Source organism: Girardinichthys multiradiatus, chromosome 20 (assembly GCF_021462225.1).
Source record: "Girardinichthys multiradiatus isolate DD_20200921_A chromosome 20, DD_fGirMul_XY1, whole genome shotgun sequence".
Lineage (NCBI taxonomy): Eukaryota > Metazoa > Chordata > Actinopteri > Cyprinodontiformes > Goodeidae > Girardinichthys > Girardinichthys multiradiatus.
In genome coordinates, this window is record NC_061812.1 from 32,968,324 (window position 1) to 32,988,941 (window position 20,618).

General features: G+C 38.0%; 3 protein-coding genes across 3 annotated transcripts; 1 reads left to right on the top strand and 2 right to left on the bottom strand.

Annotated features, from left to right (window-relative positions):
* Positions 1–1,780: 1,780 nt before the first annotated feature.
* tmem167b (transmembrane protein 167B) lies at positions 1,781–6,901 on the bottom strand. The gene is made up of 3 exons (XM_047346598.1): positions 6,745–6,901; positions 5,150–5,281; positions 1,781–3,550 (listed from the first exon to the last, which is right to left on the bottom strand). Exons 1-3 carry the CDS (start codon positions 6,752–6,754, stop codon positions 3,468–3,470), a joined length of 225 nt encoding a protein of 74 aa, XP_047202554.1. The 5' UTR covers positions 6,755–6,901; the 3' UTR covers positions 1,781–3,467.
* Positions 6,902–9,838: 2,937 nt separating this feature from the next.
* On the top strand, positions 9,839–15,110 carry si:ch211-160o17.6 (protein FAM107B). The gene is given in 6 exon segments (XM_047346285.1): positions 9,839–9,960; positions 10,691–10,724; positions 10,892–11,051; positions 12,808–12,952; positions 13,037–13,077; positions 13,079–15,110. Coding segments are annotated over 6 exon segments (453 nt in total). The 5' UTR covers positions 9,839–9,936; the 3' UTR covers positions 13,128–15,110.
* b3galt6 (UDP-Gal:betaGal beta 1,3-galactosyltransferase polypeptide 6) lies at positions 14,065–19,395 on the bottom strand. Its single transcript, XM_047346284.1, has 2 exons — positions 19,089–19,395; positions 14,065–18,001 (listed from the first exon to the last, which is right to left on the bottom strand). Exon 2 carries the CDS (start codon positions 17,995–17,997, stop codon positions 16,978–16,980), a length of 1,020 nt encoding a protein of 339 aa, XP_047202240.1. The 5' UTR covers positions 17,998–18,001; positions 19,089–19,395; the 3' UTR covers positions 14,065–16,977.
* Between the last annotated feature and the right edge of the window lie 1,223 nt (positions 19,396–20,618).

Genomic DNA, 20,618 nt, shown 5'->3' on the forward strand with positions numbered 1-20,618 from the left:
TCAGACTGTAAATATGGATCACAGCTAAAATAAACTTGGTTATCGAATTTTTCAAATAAAGGATAAAATAATCATGTAGCGAAATCTTTAAAAACACACTGCCTTGCAGAAGTAATTCCTCTTGGGCTTTTTTCACTGATACATCCAAAAACGGCATTGTAGTTTGTTCTGATTATATATGATTAAACAAAACATTATTATTATTATTATTATTTACCGCAGAATCTCTTCTTGCAGGGAGTGCAAAAAACATTACTTATTACAAAAAACAGATGTAATCCAACCTAATTCAATACAAGTAAAGGCTACATCAAACTGTTATGCATTTCTTTCAAAGAGAAGCACCTTAAAATCACAAAGAGAAAGAAGTGCCTCAAGAATTATATTTTTAAGCTTATTCCTCAGAAGTGTTGCAAAAAGGGAAAAGGTAGTCTTACCCAATTCTGATTTAACGCTGGGATCATTGAACTATATTTTTTAACTGGACCTGGTATTACTAATACTATTATGATAAAATGTTTAAAATATAAGAAGGTAAAATACTTAACAAACTATTGCTATTGAGAGAGAGAATCTATGAACAGCTATTTTCAAGCCGTGCCACAGATTCTCAACTTGATTTTGGTCTGGACTTTGGACTGGGCCATTAAACACTAGAATATGCTTTGAGCTAAGTCCATGGTTTGAATTGCTCTCAGACAAAATTCTAGTATCTTTTATTTGCAAGATGTACTGTATGAATGATCATATCATATCATAGTTAACTATGATGTAGAGCAATTAGGTCTGGACAGATATATTCCCCCAAAATATGCATTGGTCAAGCACAAACAGACTCCCAATGACGTAAATAATCTAATTAATAGTTTTAGTTTTTTCCAGAACTATGAATATTTTTTTATCCCACATTAAAAGTAGAGAAAAAAAATCTGTCAGAGCAATTGTAGCTAAATGAAAAGTAGTTTTTATAATGACTAAGGTGTGGTAAGTCATTTCTTTAGTGAGGGCGTTTATAAATAGCTTTTGGTTTGTATTTTGGGCACACTTGTATTTTATCTGGGTCTTTTGAGGTAAACACATTTAGCATAAGGCAGCCAAGGCACACTAGTGATTAATCAGTTCGTAACTGCTTTATATTTCTCTGCTTTGGCCAATAAAAAGCCTGTAATGAATGCAATCGTTTATCTTAACACAAATGATTTACTTGAAAAGACTCAGCACTAATCTCAGTCTTAAAACTATGCTTTTCACTCCAATGCTGTTAAATTCTGAGCTGTGAAACAGCTCTAATGACTCTGAAAATGTCATTTCACAGATGATTTCTTTTTCCTAGTTTAAACAAGCCATCTCTATAATTGTCCAGAAAAGCTGCAAATCAGCAGATTTTCTTGGGGAAAAAAGTTGAAGGGTTGACTGGGTAAGATGGGAGACATCCATAAATCTTTCGCATATATACTTTTCTTGCTACTGTTTGAAGACATTGATGGCATCTCCGTTGTTCATTAGTAAGCACGTGAAACACACAGATAAATACAGACCTAACAACTAGATGGGAAATTCTTTGGGGGGTTTCTCCCAGCATGCATTAGAGGGCTTAGGGGTGAAAGCGAAAGTACCAAAACAATGTGTTATTTTGAGAAAAAAAACCACACTGACCACAATCGCTGTGAGCTGTTTTGAAACAGGTTGACAACCTGAAACATGAAGATGAAGGTATGTAGCATTATGATTCATGGGTACTAAAATTCAAAGATACATTTTTCAAACACCAGAAACAAAAGCAGTTTATAATTTTTAATCGAAACAGCATTGAACCTCCAAAACAATGCATCTAACAGTACAAATAATGTCTCACAAGTAAGGTCTGAACAACAGCAAACTGATCAAATGGCGTGACAACCATTGCAAGATGGCATCGCTTCTTCAGGCAAGTCGAATGCAGCTACTTTAACATAAGCTATATTTTCATTTGTAGCTCTTCTATGGCAATCTGCAAATTTGGTATATTTGTGGTAGATCCTAAACTGATTTGAAGTCCAGTTACGACATTAAAACATGTTTAGTATACATTTGTAATACCTTGTAAGTATTCATACCACTACTTCAGTGTATTATGATGGGATTGCATGCGACAGATCAACAGAAAGTGGCTCCTAGCTACCTGAAAGAAAATGTAGTTTTCAGATGGGTTTTTTCCCCCCAAATAAAAATCTGTGGTGTGATGTGCATTTGTATTCAGTCCCCTTCACTGTCTTTAGAGGTCATCCAAATAGTAAATTGAATCTTGCTGTGTCATTTAAATTCAGTATATATCCAGCTGTTCGATGAAGGCCTCAAAATTTTGCTAGAGAGCAACACAGCAGACAGGTTGGGGGTAAAGATGTGGAACAGTATAAAACAAATTTAGGTCATAAAACAATATCCCAAGCAAGTGCAAAGAAGAAGCATCGGAGAGGCTCATGATAGCTCTGGAAGAAGTGCACAGATCCATAGCTTAGGTCCAAATGTTTGTCAACCAGTATTAGTTGTGCATTGCACCAATATGGCGTTTATGGAAGTAGTGGTAGAAAGAAAGCAAAAAGAAGTCCTGTTTGCCACAAGCCATTAGAAAATTAGAAAATCTAGAAATTATTAACTCAGGAGGTCTGAACTCAAATTCACACCACATTTATTTTTATTTTTTTGTAAAGGGTGGATGATTTTCCAATCTGCTTCACAAATATGCACTAGTCTGTTTCAGTATATCACACACAATTCCAGTAAAGCACAACGAAGTTTGTTTTTGTAACAGGAAAAGATGTGAAAAGGTTCAAGGAGAGGAAAAAATGAACGGAACATAAACCTGTACAAAAAGTGTACTTCAAACCTGAAACATGTTTAGGAGATGTCAAAGAGCTCTAGTAAGAAAATGTACGAGATTAAAAGAGTTTCTGTTTAAAAATTGTGTAGACAAGGACATGTTTATATATTAGCTTTGTTTATCTTTCCCTCCGCCGGTGCTAGGAAAACCAAAACAAACAACAACATAACCGGGAGCGAATTAAATTATTCATTTGATTTGTTGCTAATTTTAAATTGTACACAGATAAAATGCATGATGAACATTTCACCCTTCAATCTTCTGTGTCTTTCAGTACAACAATAATCCTGTGAGCGTGTAAATCAAGACAGCCAACATTATAACCCAACAATAGAATGAAATCAAGCGAACCAACAGGCTCTCTCAATTGTATCTGTAGATTCTCAATGTCCCCCATGTCTGTAGTGCACACATATTCAAGAAGGAGTTATATGCCTAGTCACCAGGAGGGGGCAGCACAGGCTTAACATTTACAAGGGTCCAGAAGCCCAGTGGGGTTTCATCTGTCACTCAGAGGAGATCCCTACGGCGAGGATTAACACAGGACCACAGAAATGAGTCCGTTCCCAGCCAGCAGCCATCCAGTCTTTCTGATCGAGGGTGAATATCATTTCAGGAAGATGATGTAAAAGGCCATGATCAGGCAGGAAATTGCCACAGGGATGTGAAGCCTTGTCCCAATTATTGCAGCTGAGAATGAGACATCAGATGAAGGTTACAGGTCAACGACACACAGATACAGAACAGCAAAGAAAGACACAACAACCTAATGTACTTTGGGTAATAAGTGCTGACAACCCAATATGATTCCTGTGTTCTTCTCAGTCAAGAGGGTGATATTAACAAGAATAGCATGCTTACATTTTCAATAATTCATTCAAATGTAGACTCATCAACACACAGGTGAAACCAGTTCTTTCCATACACAGTATAAAAAAAGACCGCCTGTTTTTACTCACTATCTGACATTAGGTCAGATTACGCTTTTCCCATTTATAGGTCACTTAGGTTTATCAAAAGCATTTCACGTGGCTAAATGCCAAAATAATTTTCTATTACTTTCTTTAAATTTAGAAGTTTACATACACCAAGATTAGAATGCTTTAAACAATTAGGGAAAGCCCAGTTGATGATGCCATGGCTTGGAAAGCATCTGAAAGGTTAATTTACAAAATTTGAGTAAATCGTTGGAGACCTGTGGATGTGTGGTCTTTTGAAGCTAAAATTGAAGTGTTGAGCCATAAAGACCATTGTTACATTCGAAGGTCTAAGAGGGAAGCTGAGAGCGCCATTCCCACTGTGGAGTAAAGGGGTTGCGGCATGTTGCTGGAGGAGGGACATGTGCACACTTCACATAATCCATGGCATCATGGAGAAAGAACTTTATATTGAAATATTAAAACAACATCTCAAAAGACATCAGCCAGGATGTTAAAGCTTGGGCACAAATCGGCTCTTCCAAATGGACAATGACCCTCCATGGCATACCTCCAAATTAGTTACAAAGTGCCTTAAGGACAAAAAAATAATTATTATAGCGGCCAGAATAAAGCCCTGATCTCTATATCAATAGGTTTGTGGGCAGAGGTGAAAAGGTGTGTGTGAGCAAGGCGGACTACAAACAGAACTCAGTTACAGCAGTTCTGTCAAAAAGAATGGCCCAGATTTCCAGCAAACTACTGTGTGGAGCTTGTGGAAGGAGACCTAAAATATTTGTTACAAATCATACAGCTCAAAAGGCAATTCTACTCAATAAAAATGAAATGTATGAATTTCTAATTTTAAATAATTCAGACAGAAATAATTGAGATCATTTTGGAAATCATATGTGACCTAAAACAGGAAAAGCTTAGCTCTACTTTAATGTCAGACAGTGATAAAAAAAAAAATACATTTTTTTTTTTACTATGAACTGATGACCTGTCCAGGTTGTATTTCCTTCTACCCGATAACTGCTAGAGAAAGGTACCAACCCACCACCACCCCTCCACCCTGCAAGGATATGCAGGCTTAAACAATGGATGGATGCTCTTTATACAGTGTATATAAATATCAAACATATTTATTTTAACTAATAAAAAATAAGCTTTCCATTCATGTTATGATGCTGTTCTGTATAATGACAAAGCATGGCATGAAACACACGAAAATACACAATATAAACTGTCAAATAATTTTCTCACTAATGTCTATAAAGATACAAAGTTCACAATGAAGATGCTACATTTTTAACAACTGCAATATGTTACTGAGTTATTACACTGTTGAGGTATTTTACTCTTTGTTTACCTTTGTAGAAGACACCCCACACTCCTTTCTTCTCTGACAGCAACCAACTGTTGAGCCGAGGCACCTTTTTGAGATATGCGCAGGTGCAGATGAACAGCAGCCCAAACACAAGGATGCCGTCAAAGGAGTACACTGCAGAAGAAGACAAACCGACGTCATGAAGCATCACTTGAATGGGGACTAATGACTATGAAAAAATTATAGTAAACTAAGGGAATTTCTTTAAAAATAATGCTGACGTAACACTGATGGTGACATCTTTTTTAAACTATTACAAACAAAATGTAAAATAAACAACACACTTGATGACAAGCAATTTCACCTTCTCTCCACTCTTCCTCCAGACTCTCCAAACAGAATATAAAATGCATCTCCATCTAAAGAAATAACTTTGGACAACAGTCTCATCCATTTTCTCCTTAGCCCAGGTAACCTGACTCTAATATCTGTGATTCAGGAGTGGCTAAACAGAAGGGATGTTGCAGTTGCAGCTCACATCCTGGAAAAGTCTATGTGAGGTGGCCCTGAAAGTACAGACTCCAGCAGCAGTCCACTTTTTGTGAATCAACCCCAAACTCTTTAATGGGCTTTGCATCACAATTATCCCAAAGCTGCAGTTATCCCTGTGTTTGTACACTTATTCCAACCATGTTTTTTTTCTTCCACTAAACTTGCCATTTAAATTCTTGGACATAACACTCTGAGTAGCCAGCTTCTTTAGCAAAGACCTACCTTTGGTTTAACCTCCTTATGATGGGTGTCAATTACTTTTGTTGAAGTCAGCAGTCTTTGCCATGATTGTGCAGGCCATTTCAGTCATTCATTAAAACCCATTGTTTTATTGTATCTTATGCAATATTTAACATTTATGGAAGACTTTTGTTTGTTTGTTTGTTTGTTTGTTTTCCTTGACTGCAAGCCATATTCTTGAAAATTTCCAGAAAATAAATAAATGTTAAATCAGGGTGTGTTGAATGAATCTATATAATATATACGAGTTTAACTTTTTTAATGAATTACAGAAATACTAGTTGTTGTTTTTTTTTTATAATATTGAAATTGATTGAGACACACCTGCAAATGCGAACAGACTAGGCTTGGACAAAGGTTGTAAAGGCTGTTTTCATCAATTTTCTGCAAGTCAGTTTTAGGCAGTTCCATAAACATTTTAGGGTTAAGTCCACATCTGTCCATTGCTGACAAGATACCAGCCATAGAAACAGGAGAGATTTTACAGACTACATTCAGACACTTTAAGGTTAGACAGGCATGGTCCATCTGAATATCCTGATGTGTTTAAAGTTAGCCTCACAAACCAGTGGTAGTTAGCTAACTGCTTTACAATTTCCCACATAAATTGTAAGTTATATAATAAACCCAGGAAGCTCCACAGTCCGTCTGAAACCCTTAAAAACAACCAGATTAACCCGTATCATAATTAATGGGGTGTTTATTTGGGATTTCATGACAGACAGAAAGCAGTAACCGGGGCCACGTCTACAGCCCAGCTAGCCTTCACTAGCTCCGCTTCACAACTAACCCAACCTAAAACTGTCCTCCTGCCCTTAACCTGCACGATAAAGCAATGTACGTACCATTTGTCATAGTTGCAGTTTTGTCTCTGGCGACGTTATGTGACTTTTTCTTCTTAATAATTAACAAACCATCCTATAGTTTATTGGAAAGATATTCTGTATCGAATCCTGCTTACTCGCCTGACATTTCCGTTTCCCTGATTAAAGTCTTCCTTTACGTAGTACGTTTGTTGTTGTCCATCTGATACTACTGCCACCTACTGGAGTGTGTTGGTACCATGGAGGACCTATCTTGAAAAAATTAAAAATAAAAGCAGAAATAAATATATTTTGTTTTTCCTTTTCCTTAGACATACATTTTCATCAAGAAATGTATATATTTTGTTTTTCCGGAGATTAGGATCATGAAACATGGCGAGGATAACACCACCGCCTTTACAGAAATAAACATCTACTTTGTGTATTAATCCCCACTATCACATTAAAGTTTACCTTGTTGGTAAATTTCAGATTTTCTATTTATGGTACTGGGATAACAAATTAATGCCAGCAAATGTATAGGAAATATAATATGGATAAAAAGGAAAACTCATTGAACCTTAAAGATATTTCTTAAGTCTGCAAACCTTGACACCTGTTTGCAAAAACATGACTTACAATAAATAATAGCATTTCACTTCACTATGAAAAAAACAAATAAAGAGAAATCTGATATATGTACAGGACCATACAATGGCAACAATATAAGCAATCAATAAATAAATGAATTCAAAAATAAAAAAATAATATATATATATATATATATATATATATATATAGTACCATGTACTATAAGCATGAAAAGAAAATAAACATTTGCTTGCACTAAATGTCAGTCAGTCATTTTCTACTGCTTATTCCATAGTGGGTCACGGGGGAGCTGGTGCCTATCTCCAGCAGTCTATGGGCGAGAGGCAGGGTACACCCCGGACAAGTCACCAGTCCATCACAGGGCAACACACAAACAACCAAGCACACACTCATTCATACACCTAAGGGCAATTTAGAGTGACCAATTAACCTAACAGGCATGTCTTTGGACTGTGGGAGGAAGCCAGAGTACCCGGTGAGAACCCACGCATGCACGGGGAGAACATGCAAACTCCATGCAGAAAGACCCCCCGCCAGGAACCGAACCCAGGACCTTCTTACTGCAAGGCAACAGTGCTACCAACTGCACCACCATGCAGCCACTGCACTAAATGTGCTGTTCTTTAATTAAAAATCATATTAAATTTTGTTGATTGATCATTGGTCCCTTGTTTAAAAATTAAATGTACAGTACTCTGAAATCAAACATTTCTGCATATCCAAGAGTCTCACACAGCTATTCACAACTTGTGATATAATTTTAAGCTAGCATTATAAACCTAAAGTGAATGTTGAACATATTTGATGAAAGAGGGACAATAACCTGTAAAAGCATTTGCTTTTCAGCACAAACCAGTGAATAACAAAGAGGCTGTCCTGTATGGGGGACTGATCCTGACAAAATTAAAAATAAAAGCAGAAATGTTTATATTTTGTTTTTCCTTTTCCTTAGACATGCCTTTGTTCTTTTGACATTTCTTCGTCTCTCTTTTTCCTTTACCATACTCGTTTCTCCTTTATTATGCAAATGAGGAGGGCTGCCTTCTTCTCTCCAGCTCCTCTCCTATTGGTCAATAAACAGGAAGGAGGAGAATCCATGTGCAGGCCGAGGGTGTGTCCCAATTCAGGGGCTGGATCCTTCCAAGTGCGTACTTGTGGGCTGATTACGTCACAGCGCGGCGAGGAAGGTCTGTCAAGTGCGGCCGACAAATGTGTCCTTCTTTTGCCCGATTTGAAGGATGGGTTGTGAGTATCCTTCGCGGTCCATCTTTTCCCATGATTCATTGTGGGTCAAAGGGGTTTGGTCAAACAGGGGCAGCCATGGCGGACCACAGTGGCAAAAGCTGTGAGTAAACTGTGAAAAATTACACTTTCTGTGACACAAATGAACTTTTACAATGTTTTTAGTGCGGGAATATAACTATGTAGACATGAAAAATCTGCTTGATTTATCAAGACATCGCTTAATTTCAAACGTGCTCCGACGTGTTCAGAGTTTTCTGATCTCGGCGTAGTAACTGCGGCTTGCCTTGCCAGCAAGCTAGCCCCGGAGAGATTTGACCAGACTGTCGGCACTGAGCTCCCGCTGCCAGTCATCACAGTGAACATTAAACACAAGTGATTTCTAACAGTTTATATTAGTGTTATTTTAATGTATTGTGTCATTTGTTCGTGTAAGTCGATTTGACATTACAGGTGATATTAAAGTTAACCTGAATAAATGGACAATTTTATGTAATCCTACCATATCGCTGGGGAGTGTGATTGAGAAGAAATAAGATTTTAAATATTCATTTTTGATAAAGAAATGTGCTATATGTGTTTTTAAAAGTGTATTTATAATTCAGCTAGCATTATAATTTGTGATTCCAGGTACAGCTGAAGAGAAATACACTTTCAAATGCAAGCAAATCTCAGTAAAGAAGTGAAAAGTTTGAAAGAGCTTGTTTTAGGCATTTCTATAGAAATATTTTAATATGTTCTGCAAATTAAGACAAATGTAAAATTAAAAAAGCCTTTTTTTACACTGATATTAAGCAAGATGGTTTTTTTTGTTGTTGTTTGTATTGTTTAGGGACAAAGGAGCAGACGGGGCAGTTTATTAAGCTCAGGGGTGAGAACCACCACCTTTTTACTGGAGCTAAAAACTCAGCCACCGTGGCTTGGAGGTACAATAACAACATTCTTTGCAGTCAGTTTCTGTCCAGTTTGAAAAACTCCTATCTTTCTAACTTTCATAAATATCCATCCAGTGATTAACATACTTCTATTGGTTTCCCTTACCAACAAGGTAAACTAATGTGACAGTGGGGTATTATGGGCTTTAATGAATCAATACACAAAGCAGATGTTTATTTCTGTAAAGGCTGTGGTGTTATCCTCGGCATGTTTCATGATCCTAATCTCCGCGTACGCTGCTGCTACTGCAGCTCAAAAACAACAGAAGTTTCTCCTCTACTGATAATGGGGGTAGAAAAAAGGGTCATAAGACACTTAACAAGATTTGACAGAGAGGCACAGCTGCTCTGATTCACCTCACAGTTACTGGAGCTCACCGTGTGCAAACAGTAGAGCAAGCTTCTCCTGCATCATCTGTTTCTGTACAGTCCCTCTTCCAAAGCAATGCGTCTCTACCAAAACATACAGGTAAGATTGTTTTATTTAGATTAGTGCATTGCTATTTGATAAGGAAATTAGGCTTGGTACAAGGAAGCAAACAGATTTCCTCAAGAAAATGTAAAAAAAAAGAAAAAACAAAAGCCATTTTGAATGCTTTTTCTGGATTCAAGCTGCTGTGATTTAGCATCAATTCATCAGCCTATATTTCTTTTTCAGCAATCCTACTTTTTGTAAATCTTAAACAATGACCAAAGAAAACCTTTTTTAAGTGTGATTAACAAACGTTTAGTGAACACTCACAGTAAAAAAAAAAACAACTTTACTTACTCAACCAAACTTGTGTTGAAGTTCTTTTGTTTGTTTTCATTGCCAAAAGAATTAAGATTTCAAAATCATCGCAACTTTTTCTTTGCTTATTTTTATTTTACAAACTTTAGAAAGACGGGTCCTACTTCATGTTTCATTGTTCTTATTCTATCATATTTCTAAACTGCTGAACAAACCTACACCGTTTAATAAAGTCAATGAGGAATGAGGATTTGTGGAGTGTTTATAATAGAAATGTTTGGTTACTTGTCTCTTTTCTGTATTACCATGATCTTATAAAGATTATTAGCCTCTTTCATATAAAAAAACAAACAAAACAAATGCCGAATTTATTAGTTTTCATGCTTGATTTAATCTTAATAGATTTGCATTATTTTTTACTTATCTGTTTCCCAACTGAGGATGAGGCTGACCTCTATTTTTTTTTCAGGTAGCACAAAAAACTGGTCTCAGAAACAAAAGAAGTAAGATAATTATATTATATCCTCTTTAAATAAAAGAAAAGCCTAACTCGTTTAGATATTTTGCAATCCAACACTAATAAACAAGCCTCATGATTTATGGTTTGATTTCTCTGGCTGAGTTAAGCTCTGCTGCAGCACAGACACTGACGTTGAATTTATCCTTATAGCAGACAGAGCGCAGTGCTGGATGAGCCCACCTCACCAGGTGATTGAAAATCAACAACAGAAGGAAGATGACCTCATCAAACCACAAAAGCTGATAAATCCCATCCTGGCCTCCCTCCAACGGAGAGCTCTTCATCAGGAGCTGCTATTCTGCCACAGACAGTGAGGAAACAGCTTTCTGTCCGTTTAACCATAAGGTCCTTGCAGCTGCAGGTGGCTTCTGTATTATCACAAAAAAACATCTATAAGGAGGCAGTGATTATTGTAAAATAAGATAGATTTAGACTCTAAAATGATTTTAAACTTTTTTGTTCTATTTTAGTGGTCTTAAATCAAAGTTTTGTGTTTCAGGTTATTGATGTGCCTTTTTTTTTTTAGGAACCAGGCAGTTATAAATCAGGTAGCAGTGATGCTTCTGCATTTTATCTGTCCTTCTGTTTGAGTCTCTGAACCTGCTTAGGCTTTCCCAGTCCAACTGTCTTGGAGCTGTGGCCGTAGATAAGCACTATGTCCAGGTGGTATTTGACCGAGTCAAAGGTCCAACTCCCATCTGATAAGCAGGGGGTGCTTATCTCTTAACTAGGGCCAAGTGTTTTCTCTCCTGTTATTTTTTTCTAAACGATGAGGGGACTGTCCATTATTTTTATGGTTTGATCTCTGGTGGTGTGGATTTCTAAAGCTTGAGCATGTACAGAATCATCCACAACGGTCTAGAACCCCAGGTAAATTTTATTGGAATAAAATAATCTCACACTGAAATTCTGAGAAAAATACATCCCTTGATTAGAGTACATTTAAAAACAATCTCCAAAGATTATTTGTTTGCAAAATGTTCAGAGCCACAATTACAGGCATTCCTAATTTCTAGAAAAAAATTCAAGACAGCATTTTTCTAATTGTTTTACTCTCTTGAGTTGATCAGAGAATTTTAAATTAGTAAGCAATTGATTTCTGATTTCTAAGCGACTGTTCAAATTAGGATAGACAAGAGAACATGTCTTTTAAGTAAGGTTGATGTGTCTGAGGGAGCAAATGGCTTTAAGGAAATGGCTACTCGCCTAAATTTGCTTAACAGTTTCTGGCTTTAAACGTTGACTTGGGCCCTGACCCACATCTCTCAGTCCTGCCTGGATCAAGGACATAAACTCTTGCTCCCATACCCTAACTCCTAAACTTAATAGCCTTTGCTCAGTTCTGTATTGTTTCCTATCCTCTGTGCAGCTCTAAACCAGAAAAGAGCTTGACAAGGTTTCTATGTATCAATCAGAAGGGGTTTCAGTCCGTTGGGCCCAGCATGAATGGTTCTCTTGACAAGTCCTTCCTTCTGCTGCACCCTACATCCATGTTAAAACCACCAACACAAACAATCTGTTTTTGAAGACGAAATGTCTTCAATTTTCCTGGTTGAGACTGAGCCCAGTCATTCTTGGTAAAGTAAAAGGGGTCACAAAATAACTTGCATCTCACCCCATATGGATACTTTGTGATTGACAGCAAACTCCCATGATCAAGCTCTAACTGCAAGCAGGCGGTGCCTTCTAAATAAACAAGGGCACCAACTCCCAGTGGACTGCACATGTATAAAAGCAGTAGAAAACCTGTTTCAGGAACAGCTTACAGATAAGTTCTATTATTGATATGGTGCTGTGTCCCCCTTTCTCTGCTGTCCTATATGGCTCATTTCAATGTGGAGTGTTTTTGCATATATGCAGAAAGGGAGCAACAATATACCTTGGAGGTCTTGTCTCTCTAGGAGCCTTATTTTACATCCTTACACAGAGTTCCTATAATGAAGAAGGACACTGTACACTGCATCAACACTGATTTATGCATTGCATTCAAGGGGGAAAGCTTTGCAGCATTTCTTACTCATTTTAGAGACAAAGCCCTCTTTTTTTTTATTCTGTTGCATCTTCAGAGGAATGTTGCCACGAAAGAAGCCAGAGTTGGAACGTGTGCTTGAAAGCAAAAACAGAGAGCAGCTCAAGAAAAGGGAGCTGGCTCTTCAACCTTGCTCCGACTTAGAAGTGAAACTGCGCAGAAGACAGCAGAGAATACAACTTGTAAGCTCAACTTGCACAGCTTGTGAGCACAAGATTTCGCAACCTTTAAAACACACAAAAACATCTATGTTTTCTGTTTTGCAGTATGAGCTGGAGAACTGGCGTGAAGGCTTGAAGAATGTGCCAGTTTGTTCGTGTGAGACAATCCCTAAAGCATGTCCCACATTTTTCTTAATGTGTACCAAAGAGGGAAATAAAAAAAATCTGTGAAAATGTTGTTTCAGCTAAAAGGAGCATCATAATTTATTGTAAAACATCAATGAATTGTCTATACCCGCTTGTAAGTGCAGGGTTATGGTGGGAGTCTATCTCTAGCAGTCACTGGGTGAGAGGTACAACCTAAGTCATGTTTGGAAACAGTCACTGTCTGTGGGAGAAAGTCAGAGTACCCAGAGAGAACCCTCACATGCACGGGGAGAACATGCAAGCTCCATGCAAAAAGACCTCAGGCTGGGATTTGAGCCCAGGACCTTCTTGCTGCAAGGCAACAGTGCTACCAACGGCCCCACCATGCTGCCTTACTGGAACAGTGTCTTTTAGCTATGGTATTGCTAACAAGGTGATTCATCTTAAAGAAAACGAATCCATATGAAACATTTCATGTACAATGAACAGTTTACTGAAGGCTTTAAGTTTCAGCATGTAGTTGTTTCATTATGTTCTCAGGAGCAATTCAGCCTTTTCTTGAAACTTTAAAGACAAAGTGCTGTGAAAAAGTATTTGCCCACACCTGACCCCCACTAAAATCATTACTTAACTGATTCACAGTTTTTGTAACCGAGTTCAATTTCACTTGCTATTCCTAGGCCTGGTTACTACCAGACCTGTCGAATCAAGGAAATGTTAAAACAACCTGGCTGACAACATGAAGCAGGCTAAGGTATCTTTAAAAGCAATGGAGAAAGCATGGGACAGTGGTGAATGTTCCCAGGAGTGGCTGACACACTAAAAATAACTCGGACATATCCAGGAAGTCACAAAGAACCCAGAACAGATCTGAAGCACTGCAGGCCTCACCTGGCTTAGTTAGGGTCAGTGTTCATGATTCAATAAAAGGAGACTGGGCAAAAACTCTTTAAAAGATTACCAAAGTAAATTTCAAATGACAAAAACACATTTCCGTTTTTTAATAAAACATTTAGGGTGAATGATCACATGTGAAAGCAATCAGAAAAACCTCAGTAGATTAAAACTGACCCAGAATCTTCTCCAAGAATGCTGAGGACAGAATTACGGCATCATTCACCAAAATGCAACTTGAAAATTAGCTTAAACGTTAATCTTTTTACAGATTTTCTTGATTTCTTTGAGGATAAAACATATAAGACGATTTCCCCAAGCTTAAGCCCGACAAATCTGGTCACCAGAGGAAGTTGCATCACATGGAACGAAGCTGTTTTGTACATTTTGAAAAGTATTAAGACATTACAGACATAAAAAAAGAAAATGGAGAGTTTATGGTAAAGATAGTCACATTAGAGAAACATTACGGGATATTACAGGACTTTAAATGTAAGTCAAACAAAAAAAGGGGAAAAAGTGCAAGGTGTGCTGCTAACAAACATTCACAAGTAGCACAATAAGTACACTGACCCCTACTGTACATAAAACCCTCTCGTACTGCAAGGACGGCCTTTTCAACACATTATTTTCAAACATTTTCTTTTGCACAATTTTTGCACCATTAAAACAAAACCTTGTTTACCACGGTTCGTAAACAAGTTCTTAAAAATAAAACATTTCCCGTCCCTTATCTCTGTTCGTTCAGTCCAACACGTTCCGAAGTAACATCCACTGCACTTAAGTCCATACTGAGGTGCTGTGTTTGCTACAGAATAAGTTAATAATAAATAAATCACAAAAACAGTTGCTTTCACAAAAAATAAAAAGGCGGGAAAAAAAAAGCCAATACGGTAGGGTAAACTGCGGGTTTCCCTGTACGACAATACTAAGAGGACCTTTAAATGTTTCCCACGAAGGTTCAGCAGATGAAGCACATACAGATTTAGGTTACCGAGGTTGTAAACTGGAGATCACAGGTTCAAGCAGTTAACAACTCAAAAAGCAACAGGACTGACATTGACTGTTGAGTCAGGAGGCGAGGCCTAAAATAGGGCAAACCTACAAACTTTAGGTTCTAAAATTTCGGTGACTACACCAAAAAAAAAAAAAAAAAAACAAATGGTTACAGCTCAGTTTAAAAACCTCATCTATTTATGAAAACAGAGAAGAGTGTCTTAGTGTACAAATACCACATAAAATTATGCAAAGACTAAACAGACAGACCTGGACTCAAGCCTCAGCTACAATGAGGGTTTCAACCCAACATTCAGCTTCGTTGAATAAAAAAAAAACATAACATTACCTTTCCAAACTCTCACTAAACAACGTAAGATATCTGAAGATGTTTAAATACTTCCAAACTATGTAGTGAATATTCGCATTGTTCTTTCGGCTCACCCCTTGAGCTCCCCCTTTTTTTCATCCAAAGAGGTTCTACTTGTTCCTTTTAACAGGAACTTGTTCGGTTTTCCACAGCCAAAAAGGAAGCTTGGTGCCGGATCATTACGACACTTGAAACATCTTACCCAGTTCAAGTGTTTAAAACCTACATCTGTTTTGTTCTGAATTGTTCTGACTCCAATTATTTATCTTAGTGTTCCAACAAAATAGGGCATTAGAGTGCTGTGCACTGTTGGAAAAACATGAGACCGCAATAGTATTATTGAATAATGCAATGATATTAATCGCAGTTAACCAACATTTTCCTTGTAACTCTGCTCCTTTCTGTCATCAAGATGACATCACCACTCTTGGTTGCCAAGATCCTCATCAGATGTTGGCATTAGAGATGGTGAAAGCCCATCCGACTGGGCAAATATATTAAACACATTTTTAATAAATAACTAAAATATTACAGCCTACTGTGATGTTGCACACACTGAAATTGCACTGACTATTGCGATTTAGCATGTTGTGCATCTCTACTACAAATTGTTGGAAAAATTGGACCAAGTTAACTTATTAACTCAGTTTTATGTATTCATTTCCTTTTTTAAACTCGTTATAAACAACAACATGTGTTTGTGAAGGCTTTACTCAACCAGCTGATGTCTAACCTGAGTGGTAGCTGCAGCGTGGAGAAACAGCAGCAACAAACACCTGGTGTTCAAAAAGTATAGCCAAATGGGTTTTATTGTAATACTTGAAAGAAGTCAACTTGAATAAATAAATCTGAGAGCGGAGTTACTAATTATATGCCGCTAGACGTTTGACAGGCACCACGAGGTATTTAACCAGCGCCTCGCAGTGCTATATTTTTTGAACGGCAGGTGATTTCTAGTAAATGTCTGTTGACGTTACATTATTCCTAAGTGTGTAGTGATGCTAAATAATCCCCAGGTGGCACCTTTAATGTCGTCTATGACGTGCCAGGACACGCTGCAAAGTTCACGATTAATTCCAAACATGGCTTTCCATAAAATTAAGAGCAGAACGCCAGGAGGAAAGGGGTTTGTGCTATTCCAGTGTTTTTCTGACTCTTCATTAATGCTGAAGCTCAATGTTTTAACAGATTTTTGTTCATAAGTTTAAAAAAAAAACTAACTCTGGAGTTTTAAACATGGTGCTCAAAACATTGATTGTTTCTCAGTCTCCAACAGTTACTGCCAGCTCCTGATGAAAGCACTTCTTTCCTCTTGCTCAGGTAAGAGCTGGTGAGATAGCAACACCTTAGTGGTGCCAGTGCTTGTGAACGAGGAAACACAAAGAATAGTTCCCAAGCGAGCATTAGATTAACACTGAATCAGGATCAGTGGAAAAAAAAGTGCACTTTTCTGTTTTCACAAATGGAACCATGGTTTCCTATTAGAGTATTATTTATGTTCTGACATCTAGTACCAGTTATGCAATTTCAAAATTGTCCACTCAGATTGACATCTGATGGAAAAAATAAACATTCCTCAATTAATATTAAAATATATCTTATACGAAATAAAATTCCTCCCTTGTGAAAAGGACAGCAACTATGGAATCCCATCTTTTCTTTGGCAGCACTGTGAGGGTGGCACACTCCAGTCATAAATGTAGGACAACCGCAGCTTGACCTCCTCTTTGCAGAGCCTTCCGTCCCGCTGCAGAGTCTGGTGTTTCTCCAGCATATCCTCCAAGCTCTGCTTGTGTGTCACCAGGTATTTGTTGTTGCAGCCTCGCGACTTGTACTCTGTGTCAAAGCGTGGGTCGTGCGTCCGCCGTACATCCAACGGTGCAAGCCAGGCACCCAGTGACACGTCCTCGCTCTGCCATATCTTGAGGTAGCCCACATTAAGATGCACGTAGCGTACCAGGTCTGCTGAGAGAATGTAGCCCCCACCCAGGGCGTAGGGCAGGTAGTAATCGCAGAGGTCCCAAGAGCTTTCGCGCCACTTCCCGGCTGATTTCACACGGCCTCTCCCTGAAAAGAAGCCCCAGTACAACCTGTCTGGCTCCTTCCCCTTCAGCTCCTCTTTAAGGAGGTCCAAGCGAGCAAATGTGTCATCATCTGCTTTGAAGACAAACTTAAAGTCCACGTTCTGGTCCAACCAGGAGTACATGTGCAGCAGCTTTAATGTTAAGTTCTCATACGAATCCCGAAGGTCAGGGAGTAAGAGCAAGTCTTTGTGCCGTCCTTGCTCCGTGTTCAGATTCTGACGGTCTTCACTGGAAAGGCCTTGAGTCCCAACCACGAACATGGCCAGAACATCAGAGTCCCGTTTGGAAAGCCAAGTGCTGCGGATAATGCTCCTGCGTTCTGTGTACTTGGGTCCTGTTGTGATGAGGACCACGAGAAATGCTGACAGGTCTTTCGCAGCGGAGACAGGATTCTGGTGATCTGGATGGAACTGCAAAGACTTGGTGTGGGGAGCCAAGCCTGGAGGATCCAGGTGACCCTGTTTAAGAGTTTCAGATGTACATTTGGCCAAGAAAACAAGAACTACTGCAAAACTGCATACAGTACCAATGACCAGAGCTGTTTTATGGCGACACACCAGACGGAAGAGATTCATGGTGCTGAATGTAGGGAGAAGAACACAAATGTTTGTTAGTATTTGTGCAATTGGAAGAACCTGTTTGATTATTAAATATTCCACATTACATTTTGGAAAACAGCTTTCTGCTAATATGACTAATCAAAGATCTAGACTAAGGAATCATATATTTTTTTTTTAGAAAAAACATTTGCGAAGGGCTGCAGCTGTTTAATGCACACCCCTGCATGTTTGACTTAAGATGAGAATTTCTTGGTTTACACATATGACTGACTCAAACTAACACTCGGGTTAAGGGATAATATCAGCGTTTCTACATTTTGTCATGTTAAAATTACATACTTTTACAGACTACATTTTCCAGAGTTCTCCAGTCTTTGCTCATTTATGACGTTTTAATACAAAAGTTCCCAATAAATATAATGAGGACTTTTCTACAGAGCTCAGGCTTTCAATAAGGAATCAGCAATAACAGCAAAATGTTAGGACACGGATGGATGGATGGATATAAATGATTTGGCGCACAGATGGATAAACAAATAGAGGAATGGCTTGATTGAGGTTTGAGCTGATCAATGAATGAATGAATGGAAATAGATGGAAATAAAAGTTTGGATGCAAAGATGGATAAATAGGTTGATGGATGATAACTAGATGGATGGCTGAATGAGTGGATGAATGGATGGATCAAGGGAAGAGTGGATGACAGATAAATGGATGTGCAATTGAATGGATAAACAGAATAATAAATGGATGTATGATTAGATGGATGGGTGGATTAAAAAAGGGCGGATTGATGATTGGATGAATGAATAAATAGATGGATAAATGATTGAACAAATAGATTAATAGGCTGAGGGACCAATAAAAGTTTGGATGGATGGATGAACTTGAAATACAGTTAAATCAGCCCATAGTTGTCCAGACTGTGTGGGAACCCTGTAATATAACCCATCATAATAGATGTAGTTAAGGCTGTCCTTTTGACTTTAAAAACGGTCCAGGCTAGCATGATGCGGCTAAACAACCTACACATCAGCTGAGCAGTACATCCGGACGGCACAATAATGCTGTCAACAGATATCAGGTAAGGAAGATTATGTTTTTACCTTTGCTGGGTGAAGGTAGTCCGTCCCTAAATGAATCTGGCAGGTCGGGCCACGGAAAACAGCTGTGCTCGGCTAACGTTAGCTACCCACATAAAACCATCTGCGCACTTTGTGAGCACTCTACGCGGACAGCAGACACACACAGCCCGTTCATGCTGGTCTGATCAGGGGATTGGTCTGGTTCGAACAGAAGGCTTACAATAAAAAGGGTAGAAGGTTCATCTTGTGGGCTGATGTGTTCATCTTCAGCCTGGTAGTGAGAAACCAATCAGTGCTGGTGGCTCTGGGAAAGAGGAAACGGAAGTGAAGCCCCCAGTGCGTTTTTATTTCCCTCGGGGAAAGAAAGACCCAAAGAAAACCTTTAAATATGTGTAGCGAGATTTGGATACATGTAACTTTTAAGTTACTTGAACAAAAAAAAAAAAAAAAAAAACTCGAAGACGAATCACATCTTTGATTTGAAATAAAAACGACCACCTAGTTAAGTGGTGAAAATAAGTATGAATATTTGCGTTGTACTAAGCACATAAATGTTTGTGTTAATATTTTACATGATGCACCTGAAAACAAGAACGGGGGAATTTTACAAATATGAACGACGGCTGCAGACGCGAGCATGCGCATTAATAATCGAGATTTTATTTTGACTTATACCGGATGTTGTCTGGAGCCTACTTTAGAGGTTTCAAAATTAAAGCACAGAAATGTACATATGGATTTTTACCAGTTATTCACATACACTGCATGAAAATAAATTTCTTCTCACTGTTTGAAATTAAATCAGACCAAATCATTCTACTTAAGAAAAGTAAGGGTTACTTAAATTATTTCTATTTGCTAGAATATTGAGATAGACTTGTTCATATATATTTTTTTTAAATATTGTTTTAATTTTACTTCATACTCAGAAGTTTACATACATTTCCTTAGTATTTAGTAGAATTGCCTTTTAATCAGCCATTTCCGGTATTGTAGCACAGTCTGCTGGAATTTTGGCGCATTCCTGAGTTTGGAATTTTTCCAGGAACCTCCCAAGAGGTGGAGTCATGAGGCCGACTCAGAACTCTTTGGAGGAGCAATCTCTTCTGGACTAGAACTACACTGAGGTCCATCAGAAAGATTTGGAGAGTGTTGTCAAAGAGAGGAAGTTTCTGGGATCCCCTGCGGGATTTTCCGTGGATTTAGGCAGAAGACAGTGGATGAATGGATGAATCAAAACCAAAACCGAATCTGACCAATAAAACATAATCATGTTCCATGTATATTGAGAAAATTAAACACTGATTAGGCTAGATAGCATTTGTAAAATATGAACAATGTTAAGTGAGTTTCAAACACCAAATATTGTTTACGTTTATCATTGTTTGGTCATTCTGTGGTCCTTGCTGTCAAAACAGAAACTTTGGAAAAACATGTGCAGCGCTCGTTATTGTTCTTTATGGGTGTGTGTTTTTTTTGTTGTCTTTTTTCTTTTTATTCTGCATTTTTTTATTTTATTTAAAATTTTAGGACTCAGAAAGGTTTTATTAT

What these genes read in the sequence shown, in the direction of transcription:
- tmem167b (XM_047346598.1), bottom strand. An exon ending in GTGGGGTGTCTTCTACAAAG is followed by an intron (nt 3,551 to 5,149) that starts GTAAACAAAGAG and finishes TCTCATTCTCAG; the next exon opens with CTGCAATAATTGGGACAAGG.
- b3galt6 (XM_047346284.1), bottom strand. Translation starts at nt 17,997, where the DNA reads ATGAATCTCTTCCGTCTGGTGTGTCGCCATAAAACAGCTCTGGTCATT.